General features: G+C 45.0%; 1 protein-coding gene across 1 annotated transcript; it reads left to right on the plus strand.

Moving 5' to 3' along the window:
• Positions 1-282: 282 nt before the first annotated feature.
• On the plus strand, positions 283-11,513 carry SNRPB (small nuclear ribonucleoprotein polypeptides B and B1). The gene is made up of 7 exons (XM_085619397.1): positions 283-547; positions 2,555-2,706; positions 9,523-9,634; positions 10,112-10,264; positions 10,470-10,593; positions 10,808-10,933; positions 11,261-11,513. Exons 1-7 carry the CDS (start codon positions 545-547, stop codon positions 11,293-11,295), a joined length of 705 nt encoding a protein of 234 aa, XP_085475523.1. The 5' UTR covers positions 283-544; the 3' UTR covers positions 11,296-11,513.
• The last annotated feature ends 8,971 nt before the right edge of the window (positions 11,514-20,484 follow it).

The following is a 20,484-nucleotide window of genomic DNA, read 5'->3' on the forward strand; positions in this document are numbered from 1 at the left end:
GCGACAAGGTGAGAGGATGCCACCACTGAGTCTCCGGTCGTGAAAAAGACTTCAGCTGCCCTGGGTATAACAAGCAAAGTCAGAACAATAAGCAAATGAAGTTGCATTTGACGAATACTGCCAAAGATCACGCATTAATGTAGTCCTATTTCAATTTCCATAGCTAAATCAATACACTACTTCCGGCGCTCATGATAAATATTCCGTCCGGATCACGATATATGAAAAGTTCCTCCTTTGTTCTCTTAGTCCATTCGATAGATATCGCATTTTGCTCGGCCATTTCTGTTCAATGTGCGTACGGTGCGGGCAGCCCAAACCGAAACGCTTTCCGAGATGTCTCCTTATGGGGTTCAATTATTCATTGGAATATCAGGGGAACACCATTTAGGCTGCACCGGAAGAGAGCTTTCTTCTGAGCTGCTTCCGGAAAGTAGTCGTCACTTCCTGTATAAGTAACCGCCGGCGGGACGTTGAGTCCGTGGTGGAATTTTTTTTTCCTGAGTAGAATCCGTCGCCGATCGGCGGCATCCGAACCGCAACCATGGTAAGGAGGAGTTAGAGACTGCTTGGGGTGCCCCTCTAGCCCGTCAAAGGGGTTATATCAGGGTTCTCATTGAGGGAGGGCACCGGGACTGAAAATCATAGGGGTATTTGGGCCCACGGGTCCGGTGCAAGGTCCCGAAGAAATGGCGTCGTTTTATTCGCAAGGGAGTTATCTTTTGCCCGGGCAAGAAGGCAGCGCTGCTTCTAGGTCTGAAGCCCGAAATGCTCCTTCGAGCCCAGGAGGGGAAGAGTAATGGGCGCCTCGGGAGCAGTTGATGCTGGCTGCGGTGTATGGACGGATGTAATCCACAAATGGGTGGTGCAGCACGGTTGTTTAGGAGGACGTCTTTCGGGGAGGAGGAGGAGGAGGGGGGGGTGTTGTGAACGTAGGAAGGTGGTGATGTGTAGCCTCTCGTTTGGTTTGAAGAGTAGTGAGTCGTGACCGAGTTGCTATGGTCCGTATTGAGAGCGTTTTTTAATTCGGCACCAAACTATGCGTTTTATACCACTGGGCTGCAGCACCATTGTCACGAAAGGAGTATGGTTTAAACACTTGCGTCGCTCTTGGACGAACGTGAAAATCAATTCGCCCGACGCCATCTTCTATTAGCTCAAGGAGCTTTGTATAAGACTGGTTTCATTTGTCAATTGTGCCAGCCCGGATTATGTGTGCTCTAGACCCGACTACCTGAGCTTGGCAACATATGGAACCCTTGACGCTGACAAAGGCACTTCACCCATGCACCTTTATTTTGTAGATTAGCATAACCTATTTCGCGTCCTATCCCAATGGCGTCCTGCCCAACAGCCCGTAATTGCGGTGGATGGTATATCGTTGATGGAGGGTCGTCTTCTTCACACGAATGTGATAGGCAATATATAATAGCCATTGGAAAATGTACTATCCCTACGGGAATCGGGCCTGTGAGCTGCAACGAACTACCGCCCCTCGGCAGTTTATTTACGAGATTCGTGAGACCGAAGTACAATTTTTAGACTCGTTTCCTCTGCTTTCGTATTGAGCAGTTTACCCAGTGTTTGCACAACCTTATTTCTATTCGTAGTCGACATGTTTGCGTGTTGCACGTTGAACTAGCGAACCTCTACAGCCCTCCTGTATTTCACACCATCCACCTCCCATTAGTTGATTTTGAACGTGCTATTTTAAACCATGACGTTTATTGTAACGAATCAGGCTAGGGTCGCAAATTAAAACTTCGAAGTCGTAACTCTAGTTCAGTTTTGAATGTAAACTACCCTTTCTTAACGCTTGGTTTTATTTTGAAGTCTCATAGTGTGCACAACAGCTTTCTTAATACACGGTTGCCCTCTCGTGATACTACATTTTTGGGTAGGGCTACAACATGATTCTTTGTGATGTCCTTATTGAAAGCGAGTTGTGGCTGTTGCAGCCTCACATTAGAAGAGTGTCTGTTCCCCATCCACATGTACCCTCTACCAGTGTAGAGGGGTGACCAGGTACACTGCGTAGAACTGTTGTGCGAGCAGGTAAAGTATGTGCTTTTGTGGTGCCACTTACAGAACGTGACTTGAGATGGAGCTTTTCCACCCCCTCCAATATCAGAGGTAAGTGGGAGTCACTGAAATTATGCGGCATGGTCGACTAAACTGCAGCATAATGCGCCGTATTCTTTTGATGGCGTTACTCCGTTATTTACCAACCAATAGAAAAAAAGCAACTGAAAGATTACTAGTTAACGTTTGTGAAGGGCCTTCCGCTGCGCACACGCTCAAAAGTTCTTGGTAACCTTTGGTCCGTTTGTGCTAAACTTGACGTGGCAAATTTACAATTAAACGAAAAAAGTCGCAGAATTTCATAGTTCCGGGGACCTTTATAAGGCCACTACTACGAAGGCTCATGGGTGTTTTTCTATAATGTGAAATATTTTAAGGATCGGCAGTAGCAAGTGTTTGTTTTGTGTATATAAAGTTATGACGGGGGGGGTGTGTGTTATGATTTAAAATAACTTTAAACTTCTCTTCTCAGACTGTGGGTAAGAGCAGCAAGATGCTTCAGCACATTGACTTCAGGATGCGCTGTATCTTGCAAGATGGTCGCATCTTCATTGGAACTTTCAAAGCCTTCGACAAGCACATGAACCTAATTTTGTGCGACTGCGACGAGTTCAGAAAGATCAAGTAAGAGCATTGAGTGTTTTGCACTAGTCGAGAGATGCATAATCGGTTTTACCAGAATTAATCACTTTTTTTGCCATAAGTACTTTATGTAATCTAGAGTTAATCGTAATGTCTGCTGGCTAAAGAGAATGTTTTAGCATATTCCATTGTTTGGCTCACAAGCATGGTGCAATGGTAGGAAGACTCGAATTCTTAAATAGTCATGTTACATAATCTGTGTTATCGTGCGTGGTGGTATAGTGAACCATGTACATGCTTGATGGGACAGCTGATTTATCTGCTCTAACATATATAGTTATCTGTGCAATTTGAAACTTTTGCTCCATTGTCAGGTTTGGGTATCGTACATAGGACAAGACATTTGTATAGTCTAAATAGCTTTTCACCGATTTCTACTTATGTCGACCCTGCCAGACAGCACAAGCTTGTCTGGCTATGAAAGACATTGTGGGTTTACCTAGTATGCAGAGGCGCTTGCAGGCCGCCTCCCTCTCCAACGTCAACAATTGGTTACCATCGGTTGGCTTAACACTCAACCCTAATAAGATGCTTCTTAATGGCATACCAATACGGTCTGTTCCTCCTCTAGACCGTACCAATTTACTTGTGTCCTTCTCATTTGTACGAAATTGTTTTCTCATGCTAGACGCATGATCTGCCTGTTGAAACATTGTCTGCTTTGAACCTACCCATTGCTTGCCTTTGGTTGGCTTCATTGTTAGTTTGCTTGTTGCTTGCTTGTGTGGGTTTTACTTGGCTCTTGTGCGTTTGGCCCTCCCTTGGCACATAAACGAGTTGCGGCTCCTCGGCTAAGGCAGAGGAGCGTTGCCCCACTGCTTTGCAGCAGTGAAATAAAAACATTTATCTTGTCCTGCTGCGGCAGCTTGGCTGGGCTACACTCGGAGCAGGGTGGCCGGTACACTCAGTAAGTGTGCATGAATGTTCGGCAGCTGTCTACATATTGCAGTCTGGGTGGAGAACACGCCCAGGCTCCTAGTGTTTGTCTGAATGCCAAACCACGGCACTCAGACCAATCGCAGCGCTACATTGCAGTGTTGTAATTGTTTAGGGGAGCCCAGGTGCACTTCCTGTTCCGTAGTCCCACGCTCTTGCCGAAGGAGAGATGCGAGGAGGTAAGGTTTGTATTTTCTATGCTACACCAGTGCCACCCCTGATTCGTGCCAGCCGCTGATATGTCCTTCCACTGCCCGCTTAGTAGGCACTAGCTTTTTGTTTAAGCACTCCCCAGGAATGCACATGTGCAGTGTGTTTGCATCATTTTGTGCGCATTCACATGCTTGGTTTTATTTACCAATCCAATTCAGCTCAATAAAGTCTGCTTCTTTTTGCAGACACGTGTGGTGTGCACATCTACATGATATACTGCATCATAGGCTGTTTTGTTCTTTGGCCATGCTGCAAAGAATCGCTAAAAAGATTGTTGAGGCCTATAGGCTTTGCCGTTTCTTGCTTACTAATACTTTAAATGTTTTATCGTAACCCAGTGCTCCTAATACAATTTAATGAGCATTAGTTAATCACATTGTAAAATTCCTCTGGTCTGGCATATTTACTTGTACCTCCTTCCCAACCTTCTGCCCCTCTTCTGTTAGCTATTCAGGTTTACTAAGTTTAGACAAGATGAAATGCTTTTGGTGCCAAGGACTTTACTCAGTCTTAAAATTCATTGAGTATAATAGGTCTGTCCTACAGATGTTTCCTCTGTTCATCTGCCAGATGTTTTTCCCCCTACACTGGATTATGAAGTAATCTTTATCACCTTTTTTAGCTTGATCTACTGTAGTAGTCTTTGGAAGTTAACCCCCAAATTATATTAAATATGCTCTTCGTGTTAGGTGACAAGATATTGTTATGTAGATCTATAATGAACCACGAGTTACTGTTCAGTAAGAGCACCAGTAGTCTGTTTGGTCAACCACTTTAGCTCAGAGGACCACAATCCATGCTCTTATGTGCTCCTTCCACCCTGATAGTGGTATTAGTTATAGTTCACACTTTGTGCAGCTTACCTGGGTTATGTATCAAGTAATCTTTGAACCCCAACCGGTGTTGGGTGCAGAAGTGCAACTCTATGTGCTTTCCAGCAATTGCAGTAAATCAGGCTTGCACACAACAGTTAACATCTATCGGAAAAATAATTAATATGATCCCCTGCAGAGCCACGCTTAGTGATTTCCGCAGAGCCCTTTTCATCTAGGCTCACTCACTATTCTTAAGTGTCTGGGTTGTATAGGAGGCAACTCTCCACTGCTGCATCTGCCCTTGGCTTCGGTTCACGAAGTTCATAACCAGTGCTTACAAGTCTGCACAGTTCTCGCATGTGGTGCATCACACCTTAGCCCTTATGTCTTAATGAGCTCCAGCTCGGAATCTTACCTTGTTTGAAGCCACAATGTAAGTCTTCCCTCTTTGCTCCACTACGTAGTCTGGTGACTTCAGCACTGGGGCAGAAGTGCTGCAGCCTGGTGTTGGCATCACTCTGCTGCTCAACAATCTGGTATGCTTCCACCGCCACGCTCACATTTGGCAACTGTGGGTGATAACAGTAGCGCAGCTTAATATGAGGGATGTACTTTTGGCTACTCACCCGGTCTATGGTGGCTCATCAAGCTAGTCCCGGGGTTGTGTGTCGCATGCCCATTCAGGAACAGAGTTCCAGATCCACGCGCAGCTCGGGTGCTTCAGGTTAGCGTGCGTGTCTTACCACGCAGGTGGCTTTTCCAGCGAGCAGAACATCCTATCTAAAAGCCCAACTGTAGATTTGCCTCTTTACTGGCTGATATGTAGTAAGTGACTCCCTTTTTGCCATGTAAGAACTAGAATACATAAAAGGTTCCAGAAATCCAGGGTTGGTAAGGGCGACCACCCGTGAGGCCATTGAGTTCGGTAAATATTTGGGGATGTGCAGAACAGGTAACGGGTACAACTCCGTGGGTAGCTGGGTTCCGTTTATTATCGTTGAAAACGAGCATCACCCAATCAACACTTTTCTATCTGATTACTGTCTAGTTTGTCCTGTTCTCGCCTTTTACCAGTACCTATAAAGAGTAAAGGAATCTGTAAAAATGAAACCACTTGGTCTAATCTTAAAGGGACACGTGTGGTGTTAAATCGGGTTTTTAGGTCTCTGCTCGAAGGCTGCGCTTGCGCAGTCTCGATCCGAGATTTAATGACTTGGAGAAGAGGGGCTTGAACCCGCCCCTCTTCTCCCCTGTTCTCCATTGGCTGGCCTCTTCAATGCTGGCCAGCCATTGGAGAAGAGGTCCCGTCACTCCGATCAGGCCCCGTCCTTTTCGGATCGGGGGGCGTGTTTTTTGCAGAAAGTCTTAATTATCTCCTCCAGCCAATGGCAAGAGGAAATAACAGCAAAACACGCCCCCGAATCCGAAAACGACACTGCGTTTCTCCGAGGCATTTCTGCTCTGCCTCGGAGAAAGGCAGTGCTGTGCTTGTTAATTTGGTTAGAAAGTACACAGATCTTGCGAACGCAGGTGTTATACGTCCAACATTACGTCGCAGGGTTCTCGTCATTCAGTACTGAAAAAAAGAAGGTAGCCGAATAAACAGAGAAGACAGACTAATGGACAAAAATAAGCATACCTTCCTTCTCGCTGAGACACGTTCAGAGACAGACTGACGTTATTACCAGTGCTTGACCTTACCTATTCGTGCCACAGCAACCAACCGCCACCTATTTGCTCACTCTTTCCACAGTTGGAACTCCCGGTGAAAGCAGAGGGTTGAAAACGTTGCGAAAAGCTTTATAGTTGCGAGAATAGGGTGCTAGGTTCTTGTCTGCTGTTTGAATACGCCTGCGCGCTCGCTCTTCCCGGCTTTCGGCGATGTTCCCGCGACTAGTATGGTGCAGCCCCACCTGCTGGAGGACAAGGCATGCTGCAGGCAACCGGAGAACACGTTTAGCGGTCTTCGATTCCAGAGTTGCAATTTTGTTTTATTAGGTTATGTGAACTTGTGAACACAAAAGCAAATTCCATTAAAAACACATCAAGCTGTGAGTGTAAGGAAGGTCGCAGCACTTTCGGTATAGTGAATTTTATGGAGGCCACTCCCCCTTTCTCTCTTCGAAGGTGGACTTGGTCATCGCTCCACTCTCACTGGGCTCTTTTGTATTTCCGCCCAGGCTTTATAAACGCACGTTGAGAGAGAGAAGTCTGCTGCCACAGTGTTTGAAAGTAAACTATGGAGGCCGTGCAGCTTCTCTGCAAGGGTGGTATGGGTGCACTTGTAATGTTTCGGCTGAATCCCACTCTGTGTGCGGACGCGGGGAGCTGGTGCTAAGCGGGTAACATATGCACTCTACTGGCGGATCGAGTGTCGCAGCTGCACTTAACACGACTTCGATATACAAGTTTAGAAATTACATTCGTAAAGTCCAAGGATACACGCTAACAAGCATTTACAATGCAACGTTCTTGGCATTGTTAAAGTTACATGACAATATTTTTGTTTGTTTGTTTTTAAAACGTGTAGAGAAACGGCATTATTTACAATGTCAATAGCTTAATCAGTGTGTAGGTGGCTGTGTGTGTGCAAATGCAATAGGTCTCGCATTTGAGAGTGATTAAGCTATTGACATTGTAAATAACAATGCCGTTTCTTTAAATATTTTATAAACAAAAATGTCATGGGCAATGCCAATAGCTGTAACTTTACCAATGCCGAGACCATTGCATTGTAAATGCTTGTTCTTGAAGAGGAGCGGTGTGGCATAGCCATTGCACCGGCTGCGTTGTTGGTTACCTCTTTTCTTAGCAGAGAACCACGTTTCACCTGTTGCAGTAAGCACTCCCTTTAGGAAAAGCAATGGCACCATCACAATCTGTATTTAAAAAAAAACACATCACCTTGCTAACGCGTAAGCGATCGCAAAGCGAGACTATAGTAAGGGGCATTTAAAAGCGCTCCGAAAAGCGGATTGCATGGCGAGCACGCGCACAATCACGTCCATCGTGCCGCCATGCAATCCGTTTGGCATCGCACTTCAAAGGGTCCGCGCCCCCGCCAGGCGCGCGCGCCACGCTCCGCCAGGCTTGTCTTGTTACCTTTTTGTTGTCAGATCCAAAAGGCTCATATACCCACTGATGTGTGTTTTGACTCAGACGTTGAAGTAAGTACACACATGGAAAAATGGACAGGGATGTGTGGCAGCGAGCAATCAGCACCGCCTTGTATCTTTATTTATTTTCTAAATGGCGATGCTTTGACTTTAAGCGTGCCTTTCATTGTCTAAGGACAGTCCCTTTCACTAAAAATTGGCATTTCTTTGTTTCACACTGGCAACCCAATTGATTTGCTTTTCTGTAAGTTCCGGGCCAACCGCTCGTTCTCCTGTACCCAGATCACACCCCTCCTGCTGTTCACTGTTAACCCAACTTGCTCTCCTGTACCAGGATCTCATCTCCCCACCCCTCCTCCACGCTGAACCACTTTCCTTCCCGCTGTCTCCTGAGCGCTGATTGCTTGATTTACAGCCTCAATAGCTTTAACTCTAATTTACAATAAACCTCCTCTGTAAACAAAATAACATACGTGAAAACATTACCACTACTTCATTACTGTCTCTACGCTCTCCCTGTCACTGTCCTTCATTTCACCTTGTTACAAAGTCCCTCCTTTCACATTTTCACACTATTCCTCCTTTCACCAGAGTCTCTCGGCTTCTTAGTGGACTCCTCCCTTCACCTCAGCCTTCCACTATGATCTAGTGGCACTCCCATCCAGTACTTCATGGGCTATCTCTCCACTCGTCATTCTGTCCCTCCTTTCACCGGAGGCTTTCTGTTTTTTCACCCAGTCACTTATTTCATCACAATCTTTCAGTCTCTCATTGCGCACTCCCTTTGGCACTTCATGGACTCAACCTTTTCATCCTGCCCCTTCCCTCACCAGAGTCTCTGCTTCATACTGGACTCCTCCTTTCACCTCAGCTTTTCATCTCTCCTAATGGCACTCCCCATTGGCTGTCTCTCCGCGTCATTCTGCCCCTACTTTTACTTGAGGCTCTGTTTTTCAGCCAGTCCCTCTTTTCATCCCAGCCTTAAGTCTCTCCTTCATCTCATCCATTCGGTCTCTTTTTACGGCTCTCCCACCAGTACTTCATGGCAGTCTCTCCGCTCGCCTTGTCACACTGTCCCTCCTTTCACCTTGTTACTGTACCTCCTTTCACCAGAAACTCTGGGCTTCTTAGTGGGCTCCTCCTTTCACCTCAGCCTGTCTTCTAATGGCACTCCCCTCCGAAACTTCACGGGCTATCTCTCCACGTCATCCTGTCCCTCCTTTCACCAGAGGTTCTCCATTTCTCACCCAGTCACTTATTGTATCACAATCTTTCAGTCTCTCATTATGGCACTCCCCACCGGCACTTCATGGGCTCTCCCTGTCATCCTGCCCCTTCCTTTAATAGTCTCTGCTTCATTCCGGACTCCGCCTTTCATCTCTCCTAATGGCATCCCCCCACTGGTACCTCGCGGTCTGCCCCTCTCCTTGTCCTCCTGCCCCCCCCCCCCCCCCCCCGCTCTCCTCGTTACCCTGTTCCTTCCTTCATCAGAGGCTTTTTATTTCCCTTAACTCGTTCTCCAGCGCCGCAAGGTCATTCCAATGGCAATAGCACTATGTAAATATAATTACTTTACTGCAAATAAAGTAAAAAACATTGCCATTTTCAATGCCAATAGCTCCAACTTTAACAAATGCGAGACCTATTGCATTGTAAATGCTTGTTATAAATGTAAGGATGGAACTGGCATCAGACTTATATATTTTTCTGTCTTGCAGGCCCAAGAATTCTAAACAACCAGAACGTGAAGAGAAGAGAGTCCTGGGGTTGGTGCTTCTCCGAGGGGAAAACTTGGTGTCCATGACCGTAGAGGGCCCACCCCCAAAAGATGTAAGTGATGCTTATCTGTATTAAAGTATTTCTGGAAACTAGCATGCTGATTTGCTTTCTCCCCTAAAGAGACATAATTATTTGAACGCAGGGGCTGTGTACTTTGGCCATAGTCACGGTCGCTGTTTTATCTGTTCACCTAATACTGGGCTGTGCGTGCTCTATTTAAGGGGGATGGGGTGGGTCGGGGGCTCATGCGAGACAAGGGGTTTTCCTTCATGTAAGGCCCCCTAAAGCACACACGTGTAGTATGCTATACGTCCCTGTATCCGAGTAACACGTCAGCCAAGAAACAGACATTTAAGTTCTTGTTTTACGGAATAGAGTAGAATTATTGAGCATGGCTCTGAAGTTGGCTAGGTGCCCTGCAAAGTATTAATGAGCAGTATAAAGAAGCAGTTCCTGTTTTTGATGGTGTTGCCAAATTGTCCCTTCGCTCTGGCTAGTAATATATATATATTTTTTTTTTTCTTGCAGACTGGTATTGCCCGTGTTCCACTAGCAGGAGCTGCAGGAGGCCCTGGCGTTGGCCGTGCTGCAGGTAGAGGAGTGCCAGCAGGTGCCCCTATGCCACAGGCACCAGCCGGCTTGGCCGGTCCAGTCCGAGGTGTTGGTGGGCCGTCCCAGCAGGTAAGGGTTATAGCCTACAGCCCTCAACATAAGGATTTTTTTTTTTTGTCCGAGTAGCATAGTTTTAGACACTGACGGTTTGTAGTTGGTCCGGGGAGCATCCATTAAGCGGATTAATGTGCACAATAGCGACGTATTACATCTTGGTGAAAAGTCAGATTTTATTTTTTCACAAAATGCTTAACTTGGTGTTCCTGCCTCACAGGTGATGACTCCACAGGGCAGAGGAGGGCCCCTTGGTGCTAGTATCGCGGGAGCACCAACACCTTACCAGCCAGGTGGCAGAGGTGGACCACTCCCTCCGATGGGCAGAGGCGCACCACCCCCAGGTATGCAAGAAACTGTTATTGCAGATGAAAAATGCGGGTCTAAATGGATGACCTGATGTGAACACTGGTTTAGTTTTAATCTGAGTTGATGCGGGTTGGTGGGGACATGCTGGATTTGTTTCTATGCTCCAGACTTTTATTGCGCTCACAAATTGTCCAGATTTGTCTCCCTTTTAGCTTGTTGTTAAGTTTTCTTTTCCCTGATCTCCTCCAGGCATGATGGGACCACCCCCTGGAATGAGGCCACCAATGGGCCCACCTATGGGCATGCCCCCTGGCAGAGGTGCTTCAATGGGAATGCCGCCTCCTGGCATGAGGCCCCCACCCCCTGGAATGAGAGGTGAGGTCAAGATTCAGGAGCTATGACCTTCTGATTTAAAGCGGCATTACTTTTGTGGATTAAGGATTATGCCACTTGCTGAGTTCAGTTAAGAATTGCAATTTTGTCACGATTACTCTAAAATCCAGCACTGGGTGCGTTGAGGGTGGGTTTTTCAAAGGAGTGATTTTAGAAAGGTTGCGCCAATTACTTTATTAGATGACCTGCAGGCAGGTTGTAGTGTCCTCTTAAATGGTGCCATCATTGTAGCTTTTATCCAGCCCTGCCTTAAATGGCATGTTTTAAAAACTTAACTTGCAAGACTAATAATTTTTTTGACTTTTATAGGTCCACCACCTGGCATGCGGCCTCCCAGGCCGTAAGTCTAGTGATGTTGGCTTGTTCGTGGATTGAAAGGTTCATCGTGGAGTGCTGCATATGGTGAATGGATGTCTAGTCTTAACACTTTCTTGTTGCTGGGATCCTAGTGCCGTGGAAAGTGTCTCAGCCTAGAGGAAAACGGTCAGAAGATCCTGTTTGTGTACATTTTTCTAATTTACTTGTAAATGTTACTGTTTTTAAATAAACTTCTGAAAAGTTACAGCTTTGTCTTGTTCTTAATTGCTGTTGTGGATGTGACTTGCGTTACAGAACTATCTACATTATATGAACCCTTTGACCGTCTTTGTCAGTCCAGCAAGGTTTTGGTAGTTGCTGTTCGATGGCTTAAAATTGATCTGATCTCTTTGCTTGATCCATAAGCACTTGTATTTGTGGGGCATGCACCATTACTTACCTGCTGATCAGAGTAAACCATTTGTGGGAAGGAGAGATGATTTGTTTTTATAGACCGAGTAGAGCTCCCCTTTGGCATTATTGGTAACTGACCAAAGAGCCATCCATATGTTTTTGAAAAGCTTTTCTGCCCTGTTCTGGTAAATCCCGCCCGCCGTAAAATTGAGTGGCTGGCTGTAAATGCATACGATCTGCATACTCCAGCTATATAGTGTAGGGCTCTGACGTTTGCGTTATTCTTTTTGGCTTTTCAAGTCACATGTTCTGTGACTCCTCCCTTAGTTGGCAGTATACATGTGCACCAATCGCATGTTAGAATATAGAGTGCAGAGTAAGGGTAGCTTTGTGCACTACACACTGAGGCAGTCAGCTAGTTATCAGAGAACACTACCTTCATGATGTTGAAATCTGAGTAGGGATAATGGGGCTCTATTTGCATCGAAGCTGCAACAGCGAAGTAGTTTTTTTTGGGTGTGCAGGCCTGATATCTGCAGATGTAAAAATAGCAGGTAATGTCCTGAATGTTTTTAAGGGGGCTTGGAAATACATTAGTGGAGACCTTTCCTCTTTGTGGCATAATAGGCCTGTACAATGACAGCATGTCGTAACCTGAAAGTCTTGCAAATGTCCATGTCCTCTACTAGATAGCTGGAGTATGTAGAGCATTTGAGTCTACAGCACTACATGCTACCAAACGGATAATACAACATTTGGATTTTCTAGCAATAGATATTTTTGGACTGGGGGTCAGTTTGCACCTCTTCCTTTCCTTTCTCATATTGCCCCAGGTTCTACCCATTGCCTTCATGAAGACCGTGCAAAAACATTGGCTTAATTGCTTCCCAATTTGAACAGACTTTGACATAATAAATATGGTTAGTTCAGACTTGGTCCCCAATTGACTTCTAAAGTTTAACAAATGGCAACCCCCGCCCACTAGTAACTTGAATATCTTGGCAATATTAAACTACCAGCATAATTGAGTACAACCCCAGTGGCCGGGTGGGGGTGCTGGCTTCTGATTCCGTTTAAGCACTGAGATCTGGGCAACCACCCTCTTAAGTGTGGTGGGTTTAAGATGTTGCAGGCTACACATTCTGGGTGATGCTCTTCAGTTCAGCCTCCCTGATCAGTAGTACTTTGTGAATCTCGTAACTACTGGATGGCCTAAGTTTATGGTGGTCTGTGAAAAAAGCTCAGCCATTTACACCAACAGCCTAATTTCACACACTTGGATATTTTATCCAAATCTAGGAGGAGAGTAGCAGCCATACAGAGGTTCTACGCCTGATCAGATGTCTTTTTACGCTGCGAAGGAGGCTTCCTGTGGCCGTGCGATCTAAGACTAATGGCTGAAGGGACCAGTAGTTGTCCTTGGGATGACCATGTTGGGTATCTTGAGCCTACCAGAGGTTCTGCTTTAAAAGCACTCAAGTCTTGGGCTTCGTGTCCATGGTCTTGTTTGAAAAGCTTCTGGATAATTTGTTATGCACTCCAACCGTATACCACTATGGTTCTTGCTGGGGACACCGGGGCAGAGGGCAGCGTGGGCTACTATGGACCAAGAAATGGGCTCATGAGCTGAATTCGTTAAAAGCATCTTGGGGCATCATCTATCTGGTCATGCTTTCTCACACGTCCTTAAAATCGTATGCTGCTGCAGTGGAAAACTAGCATAGACCAAGCGAAATGGGTATTGTCTTAAACTTAACTGCAAAGCTACTTGCTTTTCCAATCTTTAACTTTGTTTATATAAAAAAAAACACTTAATACTGAACAAAAAGCCAGCGCAATATATGGTATCTCGCAACTAGATTGAATTTCAGGTTTAATTTTTATAAATTGCTGCTTTTTTCAAATGATTTTCACTCTGGACAACTTAAAAAAAGATTAAGGCAATGTCCGAGTATTAAGGAACAGTTGCCCAAGTATAATTTACTTTCCAGAGGATTCAGCCATTTGCTCATCTGAAAGAGCAGATGTATATGCCTCAAGGAGAAAGTTCACCACCTTGCTCAGTAGCTAGATAAGTTGTGTGGCAGATGGCCCTTCCTTCAGAGCTCTAAAGACCTGTGACATAGCTTGTGCTTTTATGCAATATGTGGGGTGAGAAGATAAAAACAACCCTTAAAGTCTGCTCTTCAACATAAGCCCGTAAAAAAAGTTCTAAATGTGAGCAGTGGAAAGATGCAAGTTGGCCAGTCAAAAGGATTGTAGAAGGCTATGCTGCAGCGGAGGAAGACTAGGGCAAGCAATTGAATAAAGAGCATTGGCAAAGCAAATGGTTCTCGCCCATACAAGAGCTATTGGTTTTGGCAAGGTGTTTTAGCTATGCTGTACTCTACTGTGACTCCAACATAGTTAAGTTACTGGAGTGAAAAGAGACTAAACGAATGCACACTATTAGTCCTGTGCTCTTCTAAAGCACTTCATTCAATTCCTTTGAGTCACGTTTGTGCTAGAGGAAAAAAAAAGAAATACCTTAATCACAGCGTGAGCAGAGAAAGGACATTAAATCAATTTGTCCTTAATCCTTGCCCCACACAAATAACTGAAGTGACGCAGGAATAGACTCCTCAGACGCCCTGCCAAATTTGAAGGCAGTTAAGAAAAGTGGTGACTATGTTCATTAATGGAATGGGTGGACTAAGTGCCCCTTTTTAATGCGCGCTACCCGCAGGCTTAACCTAAAATGCAAACAAATGAGTGACCTGGCAAATGCACAAACAAGGGACGGCTGAAAACCCATTTTAAGTTCACAATAGGGATTTTGCAACCAGACCCTTATCTGATGGGCAAGACCTAAAAATGATTGCATGTTTTATACTATGAATGTAAGACCAGGAGAATCGGATGTGATCAGTTTACTTTTTAAATGGTTACTAGTCCCTTACGTTAAACAGTTTAATTGCCCCTCAAGGTCTAATGATGTACTGTAGGAAAGCAGATTATTTGGGGTGAACTAAGAATAAGGCAGCCACCTGCTAAATGTCTCATTTTATATAAACCTGTGCTCAGTCCTAGGTAACTTTACCAAAACAGTGAGGCTTCAATCTAAAGCAATGTGTTAAGTATTTAAGCAGTTCAAACAAGTAGAAAGTCGCACAACACAACTTCACAACCAATATTATATTCAAGCACATTTTTCTGGGCGAAATACGACCATAATAGACCCAATAAGGAGAACAGAGGAATTTTTAAAGATTTAGTGAGTGTCACTTGTGCAAAGCGCCCAAAATACTGTATGGCGGTGGTAGACTGGACACTTAAGAAGCTGGCTCTGTATAAATTATACCAAAGTTAAGGTATAGTGTGCACAGTCGATCCCCAAGATTTACAGAGGTTAAAGTAGATGTCACCTTACACTCTATTTGTGGTAGTGTGGGCAGCAGTAAGGCTTATCAGGAGGTAGTGTTAAGCATTTATTGTACACTCAGGCAAGGAATGACACACTAAAAGGATGAACTCAGACCAGTTTTGTATGATTTCTTTTATTTTTTAGAACCAAGCAGGACTTGGTACAGGTAAGTTCAGTTGTGCTTTCAAATACAGGTTCACAAGAAGATGCAAGCTGAATGAAAACGGGCTTTGTTACAAGTTTGAAAAAAGTTTAAAACCATTTTAAATTACTTTGGGATTACTTGTTCTAATCAATGGATACTCCAATTGGATTGTGGAACGTCGCACTCCTTGTGTTTATGGTAGATGCTGTTGGATTTATTTAGGGTGGCTGGTTAATGACCTCCTGAGCCAGGAGGTGAAGACTATAAATGTGAATGCGTTGTCTCCCGTAGGAGTAACGTCCTTTACGCAGCACTCCGTTGTCAAAATTCAAATAATGGTGATCCAATTAGTAATGCATTCTTTCGCAAGGTGTTCTTTAATTCAGATTGTGAACAATTTCTTTGACATTCATACTATTTCTAGCATAGTATAACCCATATAGGTTGCCGACAAGTTCATAATCAAGTTAAAAGTATTTCAGCCCTATGCATTTCGGGCGAACCCTTCTTCAGGGGACTTACATTTCTGAAAGCATAAAACATTATGTTCAAATCGGGTACAACACAGATTTCATCAAAATTGTCAAAACATATTGCGCTAGCACCCATTTTGTTATTAAAAAGAAGTACATTGGTTTGTGAGCGGAAGAGTGCCGGACTATGTAGATGTGAAATTCATGCAATGAGGTGATAGCAAACTTGTGGGTTTGTGCGGGAACACTGTCATAGAGAATGTGAATTGTGACAAACAACGTGAATTTCGAGGATGAAACGAAACTCCTGTTTAAACGTGATTAATGCAATTAATGCTATAAGGTGATGGCTTTGTGCGGGAACACTGTCAAAGAAAAAACGTGAATTGTGACAAACAACGTGAATTTCGTGGATATAACGGAACTCCTGTTTAAACGTGATTGATGCGAACTGAAAGAACTCGCTAGAGTGTTGGAAATGATACCATAATTACCGGGTAAATCAAAAACTGGGATCAAACTGACCTGTCAAAAGATAAGCGTCATTTTTTATCGGTCTGTCGTGGCAAACCATAAGTGTTGGAAAAGAATGTCTAGAGAAAAGGGGAGGCGATGCTGATTAGTAAACAGGGTACAACAACGGTCTTGCGAAGCTGTACAAACCGTGAAAACGGTTGTTAGGGGTCTTACCGCAATGGGATGTCAGTCGAGTGGCATGGTGGAATCGAGCGTTAGAAGTCCGGAAGTGTTTACTTCCTTGTATATTCGCGGTGTCGTGAATCACTCGTCACGTGATTGTAGAAAGTGAAAAAAGACTGCCGTTGTGAACAATAGTGTGGCGAAAAACGTGTGTTAAATGAAACTGTAATGGTCATCGTGTTGACCTATTGCATGCGTTAAGATTTGATGGTAATTGTATTATCAGAATTATTCTCGATGAATGAAAATGCCTGTGTCAATAAAGTATTGAATAATGAAAAAAGAAGAAATAATGAATATCACCTGTGTGGATGTGACATCTACAACACCAGGGTGTGTATAATAGGTATTTAAGGGTCTATGAAGGTGCTACGGAACGATGATGACGTCCCGTATTCGATAAATAAAATACGAAAAACGTTAACAGTAGATGCGTTGATGGTGTAATCTGTACGTTGTTGTCAAATTTCGTGGTGTCAAAACAACGCTAATGTAATATGGTCAAAGCATAATGAATGGAGCGTGAAAAAACATCAAGTGAGGAAAGTGCTTATGTTTTAGAACCTGTAACATTTGTATCCAGCTAACCAGTGGCAGTGATGGGTGTTTTCATTTTACAAAACGGTATGCATGAAGTCATAGTCTCTTTACAAAAAACAGTGTAATTCGAAACGTTCATTTAAACCTTACGGTTGGAGCGTATTCAGATGAAATCTGTGTTGTACCTGATTATTTGAACAATGTTTTATGCTTTCAGAAATGTAAGTCCCCTGAAGAAGGGTTCGCCCGAAATGCATAGGGCTGAAATACTTTGAACTTGATTATGAACTTGTCGGCAACCTATATGGGTTATACTATGCTAGAAATAGTATGAATGTCAAAGAAATTGTTCACAATCTGAATTAAAGAACACCTTGCGAAAGAATGCATTACTAATTGGATCACCATTATTTGAATTTTGACGACAACGGAGTGCTGCGTAAACGACGTTACTCCTACGGGAGACAACGCATTCACATTTATATTCCTAGATACCACAGTGGGACATTTCCTAGACCACGGTAGGTAAACCACTTTCATGAACTACTACTTTGCTTTCCATACAAACACGACTCCACACATGGAACTTTTTCAGAGGCTAAACAGCCAATGCAATCCTATGGTGTTTAGTCACTAACTGGCCGTGGGCTTCTTGTGCAGACTTGGCATGAGCCAGTCTTTTTTTTTTTCTTGAGCAAGTCCAGTGCTCACGGGGGAGAGTGCAGAGAACACGCCTTATTATACCACCCTTCAGTAAGGGCTTGGGGGGGGGGGGGAGAATAAGCTTTTCTCTGGTTGGGTGGATGAGAGGTGTGCCTCGCCATCTTCACCTGAGGGGTGGAGTTGGCACAGGAGGTACACCTATCTTGTGTTCCAGCAGATTCTCCTTCAAAGTGGGTGTCCGAACTGGAGGGGGGGGGGTGCAGCGTTGTCAGGAGAGCAAAAGGCAGGGTCTGCTTACAAACGCGGCAAATCTTTGTAGCGTTCCCTTCGTGGACCCTGCCCATCCTGGGGGAGGAGGCATGACACCTCTTTCCAAGATGTACTTTAAGGACAATGAGTTAGAGGCTCTCTACCCAGGTGTACAGATGCATGTCTGGGGGTTGCAGCCACTCTGCTTGAACACAAGTTAGGTTGTTTTTCAGGGGCCATATCTAAGATGTCCTCTGAGTGCCTTTGGTGTTCAATCCAACACTGGCATCAGTCTGGGTTAAATGGGCTGGCACTTTCCTGCAGAATGTAGGTATGATTGGAGGCCGGATGCAATGGAGATTTGGTTAAATGCACCAAGTGGATTTGCCTGGTAAACAGCAGGCATCAAAGCTTTCCATATCTCTTCTCAAAGGTTGTCACTTTTTGTCTTTTTTAAAATTAAGAAAATCGTTTCTTTTCTAAATCCCAACTCCAGAAAGGTGCTTAGTTTCCAAAGTCAATTTCTTTTCTTATAAATACATCTAATGGTGGTTGGGTTTCTTTTAACCCATTGGTAGTGTCAGTGTTGCGGCCTAGATGTGGTATCACCAGGAACCCTCTTGCAATTTCTAAACCTGTGTAAGAACAGAAGGGGATTGGACATTTTCTGTGAACTGAGGTGCCTGGAAGATTTGGATCTGCTCCCTCGTGTCTAGGACAAGGAAGTGAACTCAAAGGATCAGTTGGCTGACTTACTGTGGCTACAGGGACGCAAAAAGCTGACCAGTAGTGACTGGACTCTGCTTTTTCTGTTTGCTGTTTCTGTCTGACACCCTATGCCCTCCTGATGTCTGGTGAGGGTTGAGATCTCTGCACCCCTCCCCCCCACCACACACAAAGTATGACTATACCCCTGCAAAGTACAGTTAGAAGTTTAGGAAACGCCACATTCTGCCCCAGCTGATTGTGTATTGTGGGGACTGGTTGAGTGAAAGGCAGGAGAGGTTTATTAGGGTCTGTCCAGTTTGATTGTAAGAGAGCATGTACAGTCTTTATTTTGCTGATCAGTGCAAGCACAGTAGTGACTTGCTCTGTCACCAGGGAGCATGCTATAGTGGTGGACTGCTGGATCAGGATGCCCACCAGAAAAGGAAGGAGGGACGGGGTGAACAAAAACAAGGTGTTTACTCAAGACCTACAAACTAGCTTTAAGGTTCAAGACTCTCAATCTCTGCCTAAGCAATAGTTCCCTGATGGTAAATCCTCACCCCCTAAGTGATTTGATTTTCAGCAGGTTGAACACTACAAGGGGGGTGCCAAGTGGGCACAGCTCCACACTGGTGGACAGACCCTAGGGTTAGTTAGTGTCGCGCTTGAGGGATTGCCCCAGATAAAGCGGGGGATAGAGTATTACCACAGATCGTGTAGGATTTACCATAATGTCCCTGGGTGACGGAGAAATTGTGCAGAGAACTTGCATGCCTAGTAACACCAAGAAATACAAGCAGTGGGTCACCACCAATGGGACGAGGCTCGGACATTGGAGCCAGCATGTCAGCTGTCAGATGGTGACCTCTGAACAAGCAGTCGCTAATGCATTTCTGAAGCTGTTGCAGTGGAAAACAGTCACTATCCAGTGGCTCATTTTCGGGAGAAATAAAAAGGGGGGGGGGGGGGGGGAGTCTCCGGTTAAAAAAAAAAGGAGTGGGGAGGAGTCTCTAGTTGCATGAGGGTAGCTGTGACACCATGCATGCCTATGGAGTCTACTTGGCAGTTACCTAGAGCTCACCATCTAGAAGAATGTGGAGCTCAGGTACCACTTGGAGATGTTAGGGTTTCCTGAGTGGGTGTGCCTGACCAAGGAGTCCATGGCTGTCCGAGAGGGTAGTCTGGAGGGCTGGAAGAGTGACTCTGGTACCCGCTAAAAAAAGAGGGGAAGGGGTGTGGGAAGCCTGCCCCTGAAATTCACACTGTCCGCGAAGAGTCTGCCCTGGCACCTACAGGGGAGTGCTGATCCAACTGGCAGACGGGGTCCCCACGTGGGAGGAGTCCCAACGTGGAACGAGTTGTGCAAGGTGCAGATTGAGTGCCCTACTTTAGAGGGCCTATGGCAGCAGGCCAATGCCTAGGCAGTTGGCAACGCCTCTGGTGATAGCCTGAGTTCCTGAAAGAATAATTGCCTGAATAGCGAGCCTAAGGTTCTTGAGCCTGTTGCTACCCCAGTGCTACAGTTAGCCTTTTCCTACTAGAACTGACTCTTGATGTTCCCTTGTGGGTCACTTAGGGTGGCGCAAGACCTTTTGAAAGGCTTAGCACCCACTTTATTGCCCTCCGATGTGTTCTGCAGGTCATGACCTACCTGCTAGGCCAGTGGCTAGTCGTGAGGAAGTGCATGGCTTGTCTGCAGCAATTTGTCTGTCTTTGGCACTTCCTTTGAACGGATGCACATTAAAATTGTTGGGCATCCTTGTCTTGGTGGACCATGGTACTCTGTGGCTATACCTCTGAGTACAGTAATTGTGCCTGCAGTGGGCAGGTCACTTGTGAATCTTTACCTGTGTGGGGGTTTCCCCAAGGAGGACCACACTAGCAACTTCATGTCAGCATACATGAAGTCCATGTTGTAAGGAAACTAATCCTCTTTTTGAGA

The sequence above is a fragment of the Triturus cristatus genome, chromosome 7, assembly GCF_964204655.1.
Source record: "Triturus cristatus chromosome 7, aTriCri1.1, whole genome shotgun sequence".
Lineage (NCBI taxonomy): Eukaryota > Metazoa > Chordata > Amphibia > Caudata > Salamandridae > Triturus > Triturus cristatus.